The 22,271-nt window shown below is 33.8% G+C and overlaps 2 protein-coding genes across 4 annotated transcripts in view; both read left to right on the forward strand.

Moving 5' to 3' along the window:
* The first annotated feature begins 499 nt into the window (after positions 1 to 499).
* Positions 500 to 13,002, forward strand: LOC126973806 (vesicle-associated membrane protein 7). Its single transcript, XM_050821147.1, has 4 exons — positions 500 to 975; positions 1,054 to 1,282; positions 6,813 to 6,880; positions 8,716 to 13,002. The coding sequence occupies exons 1-4, from the start codon at positions 772 to 774 to the stop codon at positions 8,872 to 8,874; spliced, it is 660 nt and encodes a 219-aa protein (XP_050677104.1). The 5' UTR covers positions 500 to 771; the 3' UTR covers positions 8,875 to 13,002.
* Positions 13,003 to 16,174: 3,172 nt separating this feature from the next.
* Positions 16,175 to 22,271, forward strand: part of LOC126973796 (proton channel OtopLc-like) — a 107,767-nt gene continuing 101,670 nt past the window's right edge. The window contains exons 1-2 of one of the 3 annotated variants that reach the window (XM_050821118.1): positions 16,175 to 16,291; positions 16,947 to 17,279. In XM_050821118.1, coding sequence (XP_050677075.1) covers positions 17,059 to 17,279 — 221 coding nt within the window. In that variant the 5' untranslated portion in view covers positions 16,175 to 16,291; positions 16,947 to 17,058. Of the gene's footprint in view, positions 16,296 to 16,942; positions 17,280 to 22,271 lie in introns of all 3 variants that reach the window. The other 2 variants (XM_050821119.1, XM_050821120.1) reach the window with 2 other exon arrangements.

A 22,271-nucleotide genomic window follows, 5' to 3' on the forward strand; every position in this document is an offset into this window, starting at 1 on the left:
ACCAAAGCTCTATCAACTAAATTGGTTAGGTTATGTTAGAATAGTTACCACAACGCGAATGTCAGAACCGAATTGTAGGCGTTCCTCTTTCTTTCCTTCCCTTTATTTACAAATAAGGGAGGAGGGGACCTTTCTAACCCGTAAATATCATAATTTCAGGTTAGGTTTTAATGCTTTTTCTCTGGTTCGGTGCATTACCTTGTAATAAGAGTGGTAACATTATAATCGTGCTCTATTAACTATAATATTTTTTACCTCCTAATTCGTGTTATGGGACACTTAACTTTCGTGGACTGGTTAGAATGATAGCGTTCTGTGTTCGCAGAACTGTGCAAAGGGGTAAGTGCGACCGCCCCTACATGCTCCTTCTACTATTTTCTGTGTTGAGCTCCCGACTTCCAAGACTTCCTCTGCGTTATAAAAATTAGAATCTGTCAAAATTGACAACTGACAGTTGACTGTTAACATTGAAATTTGAAAGATTAGTTTGAGTCTTCAGATTCAGTTTTCGAGATTGTTGTTCTTAACTTCATCATTTATAATTTAATTGTAATTCATTATTCAATATATTAAGTTTATACTTGATTCGCAACTTGTAATCTGGGAAACTATTTTAATTTTTAATTGATGAAATAAAAAGCGACCAAAGGCCACTGTGAAATGATATCATTGTTCTGTTTAAAGTTTTTGTCTTATTGTGAAGTGTAGTGTCTATATATATTCTACCTTTGTCTGGTTACTGTTTTTGTAAATCTTGGTAAAAGAATAAAAATGGCTATTTTCTTTAGTGTTGTTGCAAGAGGCACAGTAGTGCTGGCAAAATATGCCACATGTGCTGGTAATTTTACAGAAGTTACTGAACAAATTTTGTCAATAATACCACCCCACGATGACAAACTCACCTATTCACATGGAAATTACCTGTTCCATTACATTGCGGAGAATAAATTGGTTTATTTTTGTATTACTGATGATGTAAGTATCATTATCTTTAAATGGATTGGATAAATTGTTATACTTTATAAAACTTATGAAAAATCTCTTATGTTCTAGAAATTTCAAAGGTCTAGAGCTTTTCTCTTCTTAAACGAGATCAAAAGAAGGTTCACTTCTGCATTTGGGGACACAGCTCAGACTGCAATTCCATATGCAATGAATAGTGAATTTTCAAGAGTTTTGGCAACAGAGATGAAGCACTACAGTGAATCAAAAGACTTAGAAACCATATCTAGAGTTCATGGAGAGCTTGATGAATTGAAGCAAATCATGGTTAAAAATATTGGTAAGTTAATTTTTTTTACTACTACTTTGGGGCAAGTTGTTTTATATTATATTGAACCTGTCTGAGGTCTGTTACAGGTAGGTAGGGTCACACTGATGGTAATCCCATTTGTAGGTATATGTAATATATATTATGGTACATACCAATGGGTATTCAGATTTGTGCACCATGACAATATTTGTATACTATGTCTGTAACAAAGTATCTATCAAAAAATAGTGTAGGCTTCATGAATTCTATGAGTTTATATTATTAAACCATTACTTTATTAATCTAAATTAATTTAATTACTGGGGAGCACAAACTGTGGCTTTTTCCACAATAATAAAAAGAAAATATGTAAGTAGATAATTTCATATTGATATAATTATTTCACTGTATAAAGAGTTCCCTTATCATTATTTATCAATTTGATTTATGTACACTGTCAATGCAGAGAAGTGGGTTAGTTATGACCAATAAATTTGATTGATGTATATCAATTGTTTCTTGATAAAAGGGACCATTTAATGTTACAATGTATGACCATGAGAACCAGAGCTTATAATATTCATTTATTAATTTATATCAATTAAAATTGATCATTTTGGTGGAACCAGGGTGGTCCAGGTGATTTAATCTAATATATAAAATTCTCATGTTGCGGTGTTTGTAGTTAAACTCCTTCGAAACGGCTTGACCGATTCTCATTAAATTTTGAGTACATATTGGGTAGGTCTGAGAATCGGACAACATCTATTTTTCATCCCCCTAAATGTTAAGGGTGGTCCACACCAATTTATTTTTTTAATTTTTTTGACATTTTTTTTTAATTTGTTTGATTATGAGTCAGCATTAAAAAATACATATAACTTAAAATTTTCACCCATCTACAATCAACAGTTACTTTTGTATCGCGATTTTAATATCGGCAATACAACGTTTGCTGGGTAAACTAGTAAACTATAATAATGTATGTTTTTATAAATAAGATCACTTTTAGATCACCCGGAATTTAAGAATATGATTAACTTTTACTGTTAGTAATATACTAGATATCGTAAAAAAAAATTAGTTAGGCCAATCCGGATCTCATGGCCTCATATTTTTACCGGTTGATTTTTTTTACTTTAGTTCAACCATTATACTTAATATCTAATTAAATTATTAGCAGCCACACCCTTGGTGGGTGAATTTTTCATTACAAACTTATTGTTTAGTATTGAATTTATTATACCTTTAATGATTGCCGTTGATTTGAAACTACATAATGTTTATATACATGTGTATATAGAAGAGAAATTAATTCCAATATTCTTATTAAAATATTTCAATGTTCCTTTACTTATTTGATTCAAGAAATGTGGGTTGTTGAGAAAAACCTCTACAGTGCACTTTAATAAAGAAACAACAAAACAGGCCGATTATCTGGTGGTATAGTAATAAGACAATATTTTTTATTTTATTTCAAAGAATCTGATTCAGAACCGAGTATGATTACCAGACCAGTTTCATCAATAGCAAAATTTTTCATATTAAAAATAGCTGTCAAAACTTTGTAACTTTTAGTATCGGGCAGAGAAAGTATCTTGTCAGGGATACTTACTATTTCTTATTAATATATATTTGTTATTTTTATTATTATAAATGCATACAATATTTCAAAAAAATTATATCACGACCTTTATACTCAACAATCTTGACTCCGCTGAAACCATTCCATACTTTTTCGAAACGATGAGTATGTTTTTGTTGACATTTGAGCATTATTCTGTGATAGGAATATTAAACTAAATTTTTGCAATTAATTAACTTTGGTAAAACATTCACAACATTTTAGATTGTATTTTTAGCCAAATCTTTTGAATCATAGGTTATACAAGTGTATGGGTCACATGATCTTAAGTGATCACAGAAGCATTGCCAACCTTTAGGATATTGTATACTCTTCTGTTAAAGGTGTCCATGTAATATTGTCCTGCAAACACTGTGCAAGAAAGCTTATTAATTAACAGTTTGCTTGTATGGGGCACAAAGTTCCATGAAACTAAAGCATAACTAAAAAATAAGGACCACACAATAATACAAGAAACAGCCTCATCAACTGGATATCATCCCCACCATCTGGATGTATGGCGGTCCTCCACAGTGCGGTTTTCAAGGAGCTTTCTTCCACGTACTACAAAGCTGTGGAATGAGCTTCCTTGTGCGGTGTTTCCGGGACTATACGACATGGGTACCTTCAAATGAGCGCGTACACCTTCCTTAAGGCCGGCAATGCTCTTGTGATTCCTCTGGTGTTGCAAGAGATTGATCACTTAACACTAGGTGACCTGTACGCTAATTTGCCCTGCTATTCCATGAATAAAAAAACTAAGAACCAGTAAAATTGTCAAAATTTCATTGTCCTACAATATACCTGCGACATATCTAAAGATAATCTTCAGCAGTGGGAGGCTCCTTTGCACAGGATGCCGGCAGATGATGGGTACCACAATGGCACTTATTTCTGCTGTGAAGCATTAATGTGTTTCGGTCGAAAGGGCGCAGTAGCGAGCGAAATTTCTGGGTAAATGAGGGTATTTCAAAAATCCTGAGTGACACTGCTTTGTAATGGGCAGGTCGCATCAATTACCATCAGCTGAACGTCCTGCTCGTTTCGACCCTTATTTTCATAAAAAAAAATCTCCCATAGTCATGATTGTAATGATAAGTTAGCCAAATAAACACAAAATTTCAAACAATATACACATTAGTTGATCATTAGAATATAAATGATGTTTGGGCCATTATTATTTATCTTACTTTCAAATTGTTAATTGTAATGATGTATGATAATGGGGCATTATTATGTTTTCATCAAACAATTTGTGTTACTCATTCGGCAACCTTGAATTTATGTCTGCAATTACATGATTATCAAACATGCACTCCAATATTTAAATAATGAATGAAACATTACGTTGGTAATTGTAGATATTGTTGGCTTTTGTTTGTCGTTAATTCTTTTACTTTTTCAGCCAACCGTCTCTAGTCTTTTTTAAAATGGTTTTAAACATATCTATTATAAATATATTTTAAAGTGATAATACTCACGTCTGGGGTTAATACGCAAATCAACTGGTTATCAACTGTAAAGTAGATCCTGTAGATGAAGCTACAATCTGAGAGTTGAACAAAGCATACAAGATTTTATGACGATACGTCACTCGAACAGTTAGCTCAGTTGGGAGAGAACTCGCTCGGAACGCGAGAGGTCGTGAGTTCGAGTCCCGGATCGTTCATGAAATTTTGTTTTCAAATGGTTTTAATTAATATGTCTAGGTAAAGCTTATTACCTTAGTGTGTTGTGACAAGAAAGACTTATCTTACACTCGCAATTTGTTTATAACTTTGTGTTAGTGTGTGTGCATTGCTGAAAATAGAGGTTAACAGTTGACCTCAATTTTCTTCGTTGTTTTCACAGCTATTACAGTCTATCTAGACGTATTGTAGGTCAAAGGTTTTACTGTTGTAATTGTTTTTATGTCAGACACTTTGGAAAAATATTACTTAAGTAGTACTGCCGCTTAAGACATCTTCCCTTCCAAACATTAAATCATCTTTAAAAAATATTATAAATTTCTACATATAAGTTATAGTAGTATAGTAGTAGTAATAATCTCAAAACTGATAGGAAACACGGGTTACAGTTCTTTAATAATAATATTTTTTTTAAATTTAATACATAAAATATTTTCTTAAATGATTAAAAGGCGTGTTATAATCTATACTAATATTATAAAGCTGCAGTGTTTGTTTGTTTGTTTGTTTGAACGCGCTAATCTCTGGTACTACTGGTCCGATTTGAATGATTCTTTCAGTGTTGGGTAGTCCATTTATCGAGGAAGGCTATAGGCTATGTTTTTTTTTTTCAAAATTAGGGATCCGTAATAAAATTGCTATTTTGTAACACAAGGTGTAAAATCGAAAACCTATTTTTGCGTGCGCTGCAAAAACTATTGACAATAGAACAAAATGATGTACAGTCTATAATATAGGCAATATTTTATCTCGGTATTTCCAAGGAAACGAGAAAAACGCGGGTGAAACCGCGGGGCACAGCTAGTTAAATTATATGGATGTTTTGTAAAACTTAACATTTAGTTGTCTTTGCGAAATCGAATGGCAAAAAAGAAAACAGAATGTATGAACAGCAAAATACCACCGCCAATACATTAAATATAATATAGTATTGACCTTGAGTGGAATTTTATTTCAATTTACTTAACTTTTTGATTGTTCGCTGATTGGAATGGTTGAAATGCCACAAAACAGCAATGAAAACCGCTTATAAATTCTAAATTCTGATGTTTTGACTATTATAGCAACGCATTTCCAAAGAAAGGGCCTTAATACAACCAGTTGTATGATCTAAGTACACGCTCATTTTCGTCAAGGTGCAATCCATTCAAGAAACAAAGACCGAAAAAATTTCACAAATCATAGAATTGGTGTTATCGAATTATTAAAAATAAAATACAGATCCAGGCTAGACATTTATAAATAACTAGCTGACCCGATAGACGTTGTTCTGTATATAATAAATCAAATAATGTTTTTATATGAATTTGTCAATAATATATCATAACATCAAAAATTACTTCGTAAAATATGCACCCTGCTGTCGTCATGAAATTGTATCACAGCAGAACTGTCAAACCGTGCGTCAATAAATTCTCTCATAGAAATTATGTATGGACACATCAAAGGAAAAACAAATTTGTTGTTTTTATTTAATTTAGCAGCGTTTTCCTATTTATTCACCTTTTAAACCTTCCCTGGGCTTCCACAAATAATTCAATACCAAAATTAGCCAAATCGGTCCAGCCGTTCTCGAGTTTTAGCGAGACTAACGAACAGCAATTGATATTTATATATATAGATAAATAAATTCTTTATTGCCATACAAAAACCTTACATACAATAGGCAAAAGGAAAAGGCTCCGCTTCACCTGACATGGAATCATGGATTTATGTTTCCATGCAGCACTGTTTTTCAGCCATCCCCTCCTCCCTAAGGTGTTGTGTGGGAGTCGATGTATTTTGGCTCCCCGATTACCTACTTAAGCTATCTTTTTTTCTATAATATGTAACACTAAAAAAAAGTGTTCTTATTACCCTTGCAAGTGTGTGTGTGTATTTGCGTGTCTTCTTCTTGAGACATCTCAATCGACAATCTTTTAGAGTGGAATTTCCAGTCGATGTGGTTCAATTTCTCCGCATCAAGTTGCTTTTTTAGTAGAGGAAAACGGTATTTTTAAATTTATGCACCCGATACTCATTTGTTACTCTAGAGGAGGGGGTAAGTCATTCCATATTTTTGCAGCAGAGAATCTGAAAGATCCCCTAAACCGAGCTGTTTTGTGCTTAGGGATTCTCAGGCCGAGTTGTCTGTTTGCACGCAAGCTGCGTGGGTGAAGTGTTTAACCCAACAGAGCTTTAAAAACAAATGTTCAGGCTTCTTGTATTTTATGTAATAGTAGTATATATGAATGTTTCTTGTTCACAGACAGCATGGCAATGAGAGGTGACAGATTAGAGCTACTCATTAACAAAGCTGACAATTTGGCAACAAGTGTAAGTATTATCCTATTTATATTATGAAAGCGAAAGTTTGTAAGAATGTATGGATGTAAGTTTGTTACTGTTTCTCGCAAAAAGTACTGAAAGGTTTTGTATTAAACTTTACAATAATATAGCTTACACATAGGCTGTTATAATTAAAAGGCATTTATTTTCTCAAAATTGATTCCTTTAGAATTCTTTTTGATGTCATTTCTTATACTACTAGATACTACTACCGCTTCGGAAACAAATGGTGCTCTGAGAGAGAAGAAGCGGCGCAAGAAACTCTCCCAGCATTCTTTTTTTGCGCTCTTTTCAATAAAAATATACAATATTGTACAGTCATTTCTATCGCTATAAAATAATCACAATCTAGTCCCAGGCTGTCCGATCATTTAGATATTCAGCAGTGGAGTAATAGGACTTAGGACAGAGCTATTTTTTTTTATAAAACATTTAAATTTATTTATAGATAATGCCTGAACCGTGGCTGGGACTTTATTATAGAAGTGTAATTAATAAAGATATAGTGTGAATTATTTAAAATATATATATATATATATATATATATATATATATATATATATATATATATATATATATATATATATATACATATATACGTATACGTAACATATATATATATATACGTAACTCGAAGGGTTAGCTCAGTTGGAAGAGCACTCGCACGGAACGCGAGAGGGCGTGGGTTCGAGTCCCGCATCGTTCATCAAACATCTCTCTCGCGGTACATGTTTTTTCTGGTACTCGTCGACGATTTCCCGCGAGAGACATGCATATATGCAGGCTGGTTTATATGGCATCTTCAGTGAACAACTTCAGTTGATATAATTCCATAACAAAGCATGTTGCAGGCAATCAAATGTTGAAGAGATAGCGCAGGAGATAGCTTTATTTATTTTTTATCATATTATGTTGTTTTAGAGTAGTAGCGTTTTTTTGAGAGAGCGTAGTAGAGACATTTCGATACTCTGAAATTATTTCATGTGTTTCAATATTGTTGAGAGACACGAATAACAAATGCAGCCCCATAAGGAAATTAAAACCATTCTTCTAATCCCATACTAAATGCATGGAAGTTTTTCATATCAATTTTTTTTATACTTCTCGTTTATTAAAAAAAAAAGGTTTTTTATGTCATTATACTGATCAGATAACATACATACAATCAAGCCTCTTTCCCGTAGGGGTAGGCAGAGACCACTTCTTTCCACTTGCTACGATCCTTACATACTTGTTTCGCTTCGTCCACTTTCATTATTCCTTTCATGCTCTTCGGTTTAGGGTACTCTTGACCTGGCCTTTTTTTCAATACGTCCCTGATCAGATAACGTTCTTTCGATGTCAGTTTTTTGATATTTGTTATAGTTACGGAATAATCGCCAGGTTACACTTAACAATTACATTGTATTCCACAATACAATATCCTATATAGAATGTAATTGTTTAAATCCTTGGCGACCCCACATAATATCAGTAACTTGTTTTTAAACAATTTGTTATGGTTTTAAAGTGATAACCCTCATTAAGGTATAGGTTTAATACACAAATAAAATTTTATGGACGATTCGGAATTCGAACCCAAGACTCTTCCAACTAAGCTAACCGTTCGAGTGACGTATCGTCATAAAATCTTGTATGCTTAGTTCAACTCTCAGGTTGTGGCTTCACGATACGTCAGTCGAACGTTTAGCTCAGTTGGAAGAGCACTCGCACGGAACTCTAGAGCTCATGGGTTCGAGTCCCGTATCGTTCATATTTTTTTTTTAATTTTATTTGTGAACTTGTTTTTAATAATATAATTACTAACATTATTTTTTTTACAGTCAGTGACCTACAGGACATCGGCCAGAACTCTACAACGCTCACTGTTCTGGAAAAACATAAAGATGTATGCAATAGTGGCTATTATCTTCGGGTTTGCTATTTACCTGATAGGAGCGATGGCCTGTGGGGGTCTAGCTTGGAGATCTTGTACCGGCTAATTTCGATGTTATTTGCTCATCCAAAACATTGGCATCACACGCAGTTACAAGCAGACATTGGATACAATACCTTATTGTTTTGTTAAAATATAATGTTATCATCTTATATAATTTATACGTCTAGATAGAGTCTCTTGCTAGACACCTGATATAAACAGGCCAGGTTTATTACTTTAGTGTGTGGCATGCTAGGTCTTACACTCCTGATTTGTGTGTCACTTTGTTTAGGTGTGCGCGCACTGCTCAAAATAGAGGTTGACAGTCAATTTTTTCGTCGTTTTCACAGCTGTCATAGTCTATCTAGACGTATAAATGATCTGAGGTTTTATTGTAAGAAGTTTTGGTTGAGACTTGAGATATGAGGTGATTGTTAATGATACTGATTTTTAGTGTTCCAAATTTGGTTAAGACTTAAAATTATATTATTCTCACTAAATTGTATCGTATTTTATAACATATATCAATTATTTTTCCAAATTTTGTTTAAATAGTAATTGCAGAGTTCGTTAAAATTTAATTGAATTAATTGATTTTTTTAAATAATACTTATAATAGTTTTATTCCGGCTGATAAATCATAGTAACAGGGGATTTACAGATCCTAACCATACAGTAACGTTAAATTAAGCAGTAGAATCCTTTGAAGTAATTCGGAACAGAATTTTAAACTATTGTGAAGAATGATGAACACATCCGCGGTACTTTAACGGCCGTTCCCAATATTCAGTCTATCTCTTACTTGAGATATAAATCGTAACCATCGTTGACTTTTCTGTCCCAATAAACTTATCGACGTTAACTCACCTTATCCGTGCACGTTGTCTGTCAATGGGACGACGTATAGCTTACCAGCGATAATAGTTTGTGTCGCAATTGCAATTCACGCGTCCAAATATAAGGCGATAAGAATGACTTATCGGGTATATTGGGACAGCTTCAGATTATTGACAGCTAATTACTGACAGTAGAAGGTAGTAATTTATCTCTATCTGTGGATAGTATATTGGGAACGGCCGTTAGTGTCAGGCTAATCCCAGAAATGCTGTTGGAGACTAGATTGAGATGGTACGGGCATGTCATGAGGTGGCCAATAGATAATATGACCAAGAGAGTACTAGATATTAACACCGGACCAAGAGGACACGGAAAACCCCTATTAACATTTGACCTGTAAATGCAGAGAAATTAGCTAAAGGCTGAGAAAAATGATCAAATGTAATAGTAATTTTGACACATTGTTACATATTTCCAAACCACAATCATGTTGAAATTGAGTTAAGAACACAAAACTGGTCACGTGATTAATATTAACGGACTGCCCAAAAATGGCAGCCCTCTTTAAATGACATTATGACTTAGTAGCCCAACCCACATGCATGGAATATACTGATATTTATTAAACTTTAAACACGAATTCCTTAAAATGTGATGTCTGTGGCTTGGAACGTTTTTCAGGAACTACGTCCAATTATTACTATTACACAAATGAAAATTGGTCACGATTTTTCTGTCTGTCAGGTGGTCTAAACGATATTTAGCCTTTTTAACAAACATTACACCATTACAACAATGTAGACCATCAAATTAAATAGTTTATTGGTTGAGGTAGCCAGCCCTGTGTATAAATTATAATAAGAAAAAAGGATTTTAGAGTTGAACAATGAGGTTTTATGTTTATCTTACACAAGTAGAACCGTAGATTAAGGATTGGTCTCGGCTGCGCTGCGACTAGTTACCGCACTACCTAAGAACAATAGCTTTTTTATTACGGCAACTATTAGATTCTTGTGTGCGTGGCATCTTGACGCTCAATGGCATCTTTGTAGCATACGCTTCGTGTGACTTTACATTGGAATTAATAAAATATAAAATACTTACTGATGATATGTGATCCCAGTGTCTTTATTATTTCTTGTATTATTTTAACCAAGTTTTACTACGCAACCCGGCATTTTAGTTTCAAATATTAGCAAAGTTTAACAGAACATTTGGCACGTCAACGTCACACATTGTTTGAGACTGGCTCGAGTACGCCCACTTGGGCGTAGTATCAGTTGCCGCACTTTGTGACTACGCCTGCGTTATCTAGTTGCAGCGCAGCGGAGACTAAATCCTTAATCTAAGTTGATATTCATAACAAAAACAGGTTTTATTTGATTAATTATTTAGTGTAGATATTTTAAGAGTGTTAATTTGATTAAGTTAATATTACAGATACATATATTGGATAGTGTTACATATATCTTAATATTTTGACAATATATAATGTTATGATATTTGAAAGCATTTAGAATAAAACATTTTATATACCACATTATAGTTGTTTATTTGTGATTAAGATATTCATATTATTTTAGGCTTCAGCTATTTCTATGCTATCAATTTTAATTTATAAGTTACATATTTGTTGTTTTAATTCGAGTATTTTACTGATTTTGAATTTTTGATTTGAGCACTTTCACACTCTATTAATTATTAAATACAACAAAAATACAAAAATGCATATCCATACACGACTCGGAAACTAACCTCAGATAATTTATACGTCTAGATAGAGCATGGCATTGCATGACAACAGGCCAGGTTTATTACATCAGTGTATATGACAAGTAACAATCAAATCTCTTTACCTTAAAGACAGATTTGAGCTACTAGGGTCTCAGCAAGAGCTCCGCTGCTGCGAAACAAATACTTAATGTTCCTTTCCATAAATCTGATAGCTATCACTCTTCTTTCACCATTAATGCCATCACTCTTTGGCATCAACTACCGCTTATTGTATCCATCAACATAATTCAGCAATTCAGAAATGTTAATTATTGTTTCGATATTTTATTTACGTTTTCTTTTGCTTTCTTATATATTTATCTATATTTTAGTATTGTAAGTATATATTATGTGTGTGTTTGTATTTTTGACCCCTTTAATGTACTGTCTTTCTTTTTTATTGTATTACAAATGGTTGCCTGGAAGAGATGACTGTATGTAGTGATAGGGCCGCCATTTGCACCATACGATATTTTATGTATGTGAGTATTTAAGTAATATTTTGTTAATGTGGTGTCAAATAAGTGTAATAACTAAAATGACAGCTACGTCTTACACTAGATACTATACAGTTAAACACTATAGAGGCTAACAGTTCGCCTCTATTTTTTTTCCTGAAGTGTCATAGCTGTCACAGTCTATCTAGACGTATAAATTGTCGAAGGTTTGCACCTACCGGGAAAAGAACCCTTAAAGGTCAGGGCTAACTGGCATTATGTTCTCTTTTACATCTTGTGGGTATTTCGAAATTTGTATTGTAAGTACTTAGATTTATCCGTGAATCCTAAGTAAATATACACTTAATAATATTATGTTAATTAATTAATAAGTAATATTATTTAATATCATATTCAACTCTTAATATAATATATTATATTATATACAATAGTTTTAATAAACCAGTATTCCATCATACTCATGCATTAGTCTGATGTAGAAATACTTTAGATTTATCATATTATGTGTATTATATATTATAGTATTCTGAATTATATATATTTATAACCTACTTTTTATAGTATAGAAAAAGTGGATGTTTATAGAATTCCGTTTAGTTTACTAATTATATTAATTATTTTATATAGTATCTGTTATTACAACACGCACACATATCTGAAAACCCGGCTGCAACACAATTTAAAACTTCTTTTTTTAATAAAGCTAAAATAATACCACTAGTCGTGGAGGACATAAATTTACGGTCATTGACCTATTGCGTACACGTATTTTTTTATTTTTCTTGGTGCACGCATGTGATTGGCTCTCAATATTCCTTTATATTTAATATAGAATTTTTATTTCGGACAATACAATTTAAATAATAAAATAAACTTATAAAATCCATAATCGATATGGCAACGTGAGATGGACTTGTTTTGAGAACTTTAAATTATCCGTTTTGAAATGTATATCTGAAAGGTTCTCCAAACTTGCCTTTAAGCCTGTACTATTACTGTATTGCTAAAAAATGAATTCCAGATATGTAGGTATTATTATTAAAGACTATTGTGATAAATCTCTAGACTAAGTAATACTTGTGTACATGTTAATCGTCAAATTATGCAATAAAATTTTAGATTAATTGTTTGTTTTATTTCAATGACTATTCTATGACGCGGTTCAAAATTCAATACACACATGAGACATCTCCTCTCCTCTCCGCTTGATCCATTTCCACCGAAGCTAAGCGGAGAGGAGATTTATGGATTAACGAAATTTGGTTATCAAAATACATCTCCTCTCCTCTCCGCTTTGATGGATACCGGGCGGGTCGTTTTATTTATATAAAAAAACTATTGATATAAATTTCTTTCCGGACTTCAGGCAGGCTTGTGTAAGTGGCTTTAGGTTTTTATATTTTTGAATATTTTTATGGGAATAAGCAACGAAACAAGAAACCATAACGATAAGCAGGAATACAACTTTTACCAATACGGCACACTCAGCTTTACAGGAGACTACAGGCGTGTTACTCTTTAGGTAAGAAAACGTATCGGCGTGTGGAACCTCGAGGCAGTCTTTCGGTTGGTTGTCAATCGTTTACCGCAACGTGCGTTCCGGTTTTACCCAGGTAGGTACTTTATTTATTCTCTTTTTGATCAGTGAGGTCTCAAACATTGTGGAAGTCATAAAAAGTTGTAGGTTATATATTATAGTCATGCCAGTTGTATGGTAGTTTTGGCCTTCTCTGATTGGTATTCGATTTAGGCCTCTAGTAAATAGCGTTGAAATGGAGCCTACCTACTCCGCGGCACAGCGCTGTAAGTATTAGGTAACTAATAAGTTTTAGAGAAGTGTGTCTTCATCATATCAGCCGGAAGACGTCTGGACAAAGGCCTCTCCCAAAAATCTTCACGACGATCTGACCTGCGCTACCCTCATCCATTGTATTCCAGCGATCTTGACCAGATCATCGGTCCATCTTGTGCGGAGACTACCAAAACTGCGTCTTCCGGTACGTGGTCATCATTCGAGGACTTTACTACCCCAACGGCCATCTGTCGAACTACTGTGCCCTGCCCACTGCCACTTCAGTTCGCAATCATTGACTTTGATTCTCTTTCGGATCTTCTCATTTCTGATTCTGTCTCGCAGGAAGACTCCGGGGAGTGTAGTGTGCGTAAACTAAATTATAAATGCACAGGTATTGGTCTACTGAAGCTACGAATGGAGTAAGATTTATTATCGGGTAGGTGAAATAGCTTTTTCTGTCAAGTGTTGATAGAGTGAAACTTCTGTATTATTCCTCTTTATTGTGTTAGTTAAAATTTTACAACAGTTTACGCTAAGGGAAGCAACAAAAATACTATCTAATGTGTTACAACAGTACATAACTATAAGTTTGACAAGGTATAATATTTTAACGCTTAGGGGTACCAGGCGGTAACCAAGTTACTCTATAATTTGCACATTTTTCGTTATAGTTATTATATTCGTTTGCTACTGTCATAAATTTCTATCTCTGGTACCGCTAATGACGAACGATTTTTCCAGTAACCAGTAGGAGGCTCTTTGGCACAGGATGTCAGCTACATTATGGGTACCACAACGACGCCTTTTACTGCTGTTATTTAAAAATAAAATAAAAGGTAACGTTAAAAATTGGCTATTTGGCGTGAAATGCGCTATATATACTCTCCATATTAAATTAAACATTTAATTATGTGCATAGCTCATATACATTTGTATGAACTATATTGATAATTCAATATTTAATAAATACAAAGCACACATGTTTATATATACAATACATGTCATATTAATGTATGAATTGTAACTTACTTTGTACCCACGTGCATATCAGATTTTCCGGAACTATTATTTACACCTCTTTCTTCCATAATTTATATAATTTTCACTCAACTTTATGTAAGTATAATAATAAACCAATTTCAATAATATAATAAAGCTTCAAAATACAAGAAAAGAAAAATGATGTTTGCTATCCGTATCACTGCAAAACAACTAATATAGGGACTGACCGTCTAGACTATTACGCCAATTGAAAAGTGAAAGGTGCGCGAGAAATTATGCGCACCAAAAACGTTACTATCATATTTGATGAGTAGGTTTTACTCTCCATATTTTCCTCATACCGGGCGCCTTATATCAAAATCGATTCTTAAGGAGTAGGTGAACTCCAAAAAAGTTTGCTGAAGAGAAAAGTAATTACTTTACGAGAAAAATAATTTTTACGTGAAAAAATAAATACTCAAAGAGACCGTACTAAAGTTTACCAGAGGAAGTAGAATCGAATTCAAAGTAATATCTTAAAAAATCCTAACCATTCGAAACTAAATATTTATTTTTTAAATCGGTTTTCATGGAGCTTTCTACATGTTGTACAAAGCTGTGGAATGAGCTTCCTTGTGCGGTGTATAATATATTAATATTTTATACAATAATTATATTTAATTAAATTTATTGTTATTTTGTTCAATTCAAGTGTTTCCGGATTGATACGACATGGATATCTTCAAAAAAGCGCGTACACCTTTCTTAAAGGCCGGCAACGCTCCTGTGATTCCTCTGGTGTTGCAAAAGAATGTGGCTGGCCGTGACCATTTAACACCAGGTGACCCGTACGCTCGTATTTTCTCCTTTTCCATAAAAACAAATAAAAAAATCGTTAATAATCAAATTTTCTTTTTGTATAAATCAATTAAGTAAGTAGGTTATTATTAATTTCTATCTAAAAAGGTGATTTTATTTTATTTTTAGGTGATAGCATTGCCTTCGCATATTCGAGCATCGCATATCAGAAATCCTACATAATAGGTATTTGATTTCCTTTTTCAACATTCTTAATTTGTCCGTCGCGAAATTATTTCCTTTCTCTATATAAATGTAATTACTTTGAACTAACTGAATAAAGTGATGTTGATTATTTATATACAGGAAAACAGTTCTTAGCAGATTGTATCTGATACTATTCAAGTCGCTCAAAAATGCTGAAAAATGTAAAAAGCACGGCTCGATCATTTTTGTAAGCGTTAGTTTGCAGAAAACAAAACCCGACGATTTTCAAGCTACTACTAACACATGCATACAGACTTTCGCGTGTCATAAAAATAGAACGTTTCCAAGTTTATTCCATTCATGGTGTCGGAAGCAATAGCGCCTGCATTCTTCGTACCCACCCTACATACGACGCCGTTTCCGGGTTGCGATGGGACGAGGATTGATCCCGCAAGGAGGGTTCCGGGTGCGTCGGGCGGCCCCTCAAGCAACGGGACATGGCGGCAATCGCGCGCCAACCATCGCCGCGGGAGGGCGCTGCAGTCGCGCGGCAGTCCACGTGCAATACTAGTTCCGTGTCATTACGCCGTCGCTAGTCGCGCGTACGAGAATTTACCCAATCGTGTGTAAACGTAGGTAGCTTTGTTGTTCCCCGGACATCGGTGACGTTCTAAATAGATGCGTAATTCAATTTACTTACTCTGTGTTTCACGTTTGTATTGTGTATTTATGTTTATACTTACTACAATATTTATATCATAAAAACACATTATATGATATTGTATTGAATCACTAGGTTACTATTCTATAGGTATATATCGAAGGATCATTGTCGATTCGTTTATTGAGTATTCACCGGGAGCAATAACATCATGAATAATTTATTAATGACTCATCCTGATGGATAGTCCATAACAAATTCGGCCTGCTGATAAATATTTATTATGATAATCGCTTTTAGGCACCGCTTTGATTGATGTAATGCGATGTTTTAGGAACTGCGTTGTAGTAGACTCGTAAATAGTAATGCACGTATCGTAAATGATCAACGCTTCGCAGGAAACGGTGTCTAGCTTATGTTGTAGAAAAAAGGTCTTCGGGTCAATGTTCTGTAATTCATGGAATCGCTTTTGTAACTAAGTAATAAATTACTGGATCCTTCCCGGTTCCCGTCAACTATTTTTTTTGTTTCTTTATTTGGACATCTGGTTTGGCGCTCAGGAACTTAAATTGCTTCCCATGGGCCGCACACGAAACCAAATTAAAAATCGTAATTCATTTAGACAGGTTTAAGATGTGACGATATAGGGATTGTTTCGAATGAAATGGATTACAAAGTGAGAAAAACAAATGTAACATTTGCGGGAATCTACTGAAAGTTGGTAATTAAGTGACAAATATGGATGACAGTTCTCCAGACTTGTCGCTGAAGTTGCGACGGGGTTCAAGCGATTCTAGAGAGTCGTTTTATATGGACTTCGCGCAGGGTATCGACTCCGATATCGAAGAAGTGACCACTATTGAGAGGATAATCCCTGAGCACCCTGGAGGGAGAGCAGAGGGAGACTCGGACACTCTTGCAACACCGTCTGGGCTTGAAGACAAGGATTTGTCGCAATGGTAAGTCTCTCTCTGTGTGGTGATATGTTGGTGATATCACCAGTAGTAAAATGGCATAAAAAGGAATTTATTTTCTGACAATTGTTTCATTTGGAAATCTTTTTGAAGTCACTTCATACACTTCCACCGCTTCGGAAACAAATGGCGCTCTGAAAGAGAAGAAACGGCGCAAGAAACTCTCCCAGCATTCTTTTTTCTTTGCGTTCTTTTTATTAAAGAGTACAGTATTGTACTGTCGTTAAGTCAAGTATTTATACATATTCTCATATATATGTACCTATATATTCAAGTTGTTTCTCCGCGATGCACCTACTCCAAAACTACTGAACTTGTTCCAACGTGCGAGATAGAATAGTTTATTTAACTAAAACCCATAATTACAATAAGGAACTTTAACGAAATTTTTTTTTTATATATAATAAAGATATAGGTATTATTAAAGTAAGATCAATCGTTTATTTCATATTTACAGATAAGGATTTAAAAAAAAATGTTACGTAATGATCTTTGTAAATCAGAAAACTAAATCGTTTTATTGGAAATGCAATAGAATAAGGAATAGACTGTATATAATTATGATTCGAGGCACAATGTTATATGTACTTATTTAGATAATTAGAGCTTCAATTAGAAATATGTACCTTAGAAATACGTTTAAGTGTCATTTTTACACTGCATTCATAAGATAAAACGTTAAAGATGGCTTTGAGAAATTCACAATAACAGCGCAATTTTTTCGTAAACAATAAAACGTCCGGATAGCTAGTTAATCAATACCTATATTTTCTTTTGTGTAAAAAGGCTTAAAAGGCATTTATTTTCTCAAAATTGTTTTTTTTTAATTCTTTTTTAAAATCGATTGTATCAAAACAACTATGAAATAAATAAAATACATAAATATAATTACTTATTAACATATTTTATTAAAATATATAGGGAGGCCTTTACGTACAAAATTTCTCGGATGGCTCTCAGTTGTATCTGTAGGTCTTCAAAAGTATGAGTTCGAGTAAAAAGAAGACAGTCTAGATGATCTATACTTTATTGCTATATTTATTTTCCTTCAATTAAGACCTGATTATAATATATTATTCTAAAGAGTTTACACAGCAGCCTAATCCCAAAACAGCTAGATAGTAGATACCTATATTTTGCATTAAGTTATTATCTTTTTACCAACCTACTTTAATTGAAAATAAAGCTTCAGTGACGACAAAAACAGAAAGCTATACTCTAAAATACTTACCTCATTACACTGTACACTCAAATCATGATAATACACGGGTCAATAACAGTAAAAACTTTGAGTATCACTTTGCCGAATATTAGGTGATTCAGCCGAATATGAATATTCGGTAAAGCTGCCGAATATGCCGAATACTGAATATAAAACGAATATTCGGCCCATCTCTAGTTGGAGCCATGCTAATCATTCAATCTAGATACAAATTGTACACCAATACTTTATACAATTTAACATGACATAGTTTTGTTATTTTTGTAAAGAAAATTGTATTATGCTTGTAATAAATTAAAAATACTTCTAATTATGAATTAAAACTATGGCGATCTTTTACGAGAGAGGTAACCTAGCTCCGCTCGATTCCTCAAGGCCGTTGGCTCGGTCCCCAAATCCGAAAATTAACCAAAATTTCCAGCAGATTAAACTTAACATGTGCTGACGTTATAGCCTTTAACTCATTCCGTTTATTGAGTTGTAATAATTATAAGATGTTCTTTAAACTCTTATCGAAATATTTTATAATTAATTTAACCGCTAGTATTATGTTTATTTATTTTTTATTCTTGCCGGAATGCAATTTCTATTAAAGAATACGAATTAATTGAGTTCGTGTTATCAAATCGTTCGTGTTATCAGTTCGTGTTATTAATGAGCTAAAAAATAAACGCCACACCCAGGGGCGTGCATTCTATATAGGCAAATAAGCAATGACTACTTTAAAAAGATTCAAAATATATAATATACCACTAGTGTAATAAATGTACCACTAAATCTCTATTGGAAACCTACCCATTAAGTTTTAGCTTACGCTAAATACCTTGTGAAAACTCTTGATATACACTAATAAGACGTCTATACCAATACACTGAGTTTACAATAAAATTTATTATTTTATTTTGAAAAATGTTCGAAAAAGTTATACTATCACAGAAAAAGGTAGGCTAGATAAATACGCAATGTTCCAAATACATGTCTGCGCAATTTTACAGCTATAATAAGCTTACCTACTGACCGTGGAATCCTAACAATAAATTTTCGCAATATAAACTCCAGAGCCCCGATCTAATAATCTATCTCACTTGCTCTCATATGTAATTGATTATGTCCCGTTTTAACTTTTTGTTCCAATGTAGTTTGCGCGCCCAAAACTGGAGCGAGCCCTAGGTATTTTCTTGATATATTTAGTGTTTGTATTGTGAAAAAAAAGAAATTGGAGGTCGCACACAGCACATGTGTTGAAAAGATTTATTAAGTAATTTAAATATAAAAGAGAATTTAGGGTTTGCTAAGTCTGGTGCATAGTTTTCATTAGTAGACAAAATAAAAGTTATTTCTTTCAGTAGACGAACACCAGATATTTACGAGTCATATTCGTGTAAAAAAAAACAATAAAAAAGACAATATTGATTGCTGAGGTAGAATCATAATCTAAACCAGCTGATTATTTAGATAATCTCTGGTTGAGTTGAGTACAAAAAGGACCAAAACAAAACTTAAGCCAAAACGGAATAATTATTTTTGGATCTGTCAGATTTCATTCAACACATATTCCTTTTTCTAGTTTGTTTTATTTATTAAGAGCATTAGTAAGATCATTATCGCAAACCAAAATACAAAAACTAAATCATTTTTCAATATGCTCGCTTACCTACAAGAAAAAAAGTTAGATTTATGGGCAAAAAAAAATTCTTGATGAAGACAAACTGTTATATTTTTAAAATGATAATACACAAATAAAATTTGAAAACAAAATTTTATGAACGATGTGGGACTCGAACCCACGATCTCTCGCGTTCCGTGCGAGTGCTCTTCCAACTGAGCTAACCGTTCGAGTGACGTATCGTCATAAAATCTTGTATGCTTTGTTCAACTCTCAGGTTGTGGCTTCATCTACAGTATCTACTTTACAGTTGATAACCTGCTCGACCCCAATATTTACATATTAGGAAATTGACTTGAGATGTAGCTCTTGTAAATCTTCACAATTCACCTCAAGGATTAATACACAAATAAAGTTTCAAAAACCAAATTTTATGATGATTAATTTTATGATTTTTATGGTCCTTGATGTAGGCTAGTCGTTAGACCTCCATTTTATACACATATTCCTCCGAAAGACGAGGGGAAAAATCTTACAAGTTACAGTTAGAGATAATAGAATGGCGTCTTCGTGCAGGATTGACACTCAATAAATAAATCGTTTATTGCTGAATGATCGTTGTAAATCATAACCGCAAAATAAACCGCAATCTCTAGAAGTAGAGCGACATAACTTGAGTGTGTGTCACAAATAGTAACTCGTCTGGCGAGCCGTGTCTGAGGACGTAAGTTTACACCAAGTTACAAAGCACTTCTGGCATGAACACACGTCCGCTTCGGGTAAATAAAATAAGCACGTTGGCTTCAAATTAATTATGAAATTCTTTGAGTAATGCCAAAGAACATGTAATAGTTTAAGTAAGTAGTAATGTTGTAAATTGTAAGGATGTTTTTTGTTTCTTTTTTTTTTTGGCTGAACCCTGATAGCTACAAAACTTTTTTTTCATAATTATTGAGCCATTTAAGTATATGGATACTAAAGTAATACTAATAATTATTATTTTTATAAAGTCTTGACTTTAGACTAACTAGAGAAGGCAGTTCAACAAGATGGACCGACCAAATTTAAGATTAGTCATCCAGATTCTCCACCGTTCCTGAAACTGGTGGAGGCAGATCATCCGATCCAGATGCAATCCTGATGATGACCAGGATCCTCAGTCAAGAGGGACTGACCCCAGAGAGGGAGTAGGCAGTTACGGTAAAATTAAAAGTCCATACAGTTTATTAGCTTTACTTGTAAGCTTCTCAAGAGAAACAAACAGCCTACAATCGAACTCGGCTCCATCGATACTCCGGTTTTCGTATTTTATACTATACCTTAAGTAGGTATATTAAGAATGATTTATTGTTATATTATTATTATAATTAGTAGGTATTCGAATTATAAGTCCTTGAGATCGATTATAATAAATTCGTGAACATAATTCATTGGAGTGTAGGTACCTGTAGGTAGATAATTATTTTATCAACAAGGGTTAGTTTCCATACTGGTATAAATTATGTCTACTGTGCTATTACGGTGTAACCGATACAGCCTGCTGTTTGATAAACCAATGGACAGCGGAGTCTTAGTAACAGCGGATGATAGGTTATCACCACCGCCCACCCTCTCCTGCAAAGCAAGAAGAATCACAGGAGCGTTGCGAGCCATGTATTTTTAACTTACCCTTCTCGTATCATCCTGGAAACCCCACCCCCACTTCTTCCACAGTCTCGTTTTATGAGGCAGAAAGTTTCTTGAAAAACGCACTATCCAAAGAGGAACGCCACACATCCAAATGGCGAAGATGATATGATCAATGCAGACTTATTTTACGAAATTCGGCGGTAGGTCAAACAGGTCTTCGGTACACTACGTGATAAATGCAGTAAATGCGTGAAAAATACACAATAAAACGACGTCTCTACGCATTTTAAATAATAGAATTCCCGTTGGGGTACAGAACAATAAAATTGCTGCGTTTTCGCAAAGGCAAAATGAAGAAGGCTACATAAAGGAGGTTTTATAGATAAGCGTTTGACTTTCAAATGTTTTCGATTGGTATTCTTCTCGCCCCCGGCCGGTTCCTGCCTCGGTTATCATCATATATTTATTATGTAAATATTCGTTGTACAAGCTAGATCTTGTTGTTTTTCATAATTCCAGA

The sequence above is a fragment of the Leptidea sinapis genome, chromosome 30, assembly GCF_905404315.1.
Source record: "Leptidea sinapis chromosome 30, ilLepSina1.1, whole genome shotgun sequence".
Taxonomy (NCBI): Eukaryota; Metazoa; Arthropoda; class Insecta; order Lepidoptera; family Pieridae; genus Leptidea; species Leptidea sinapis.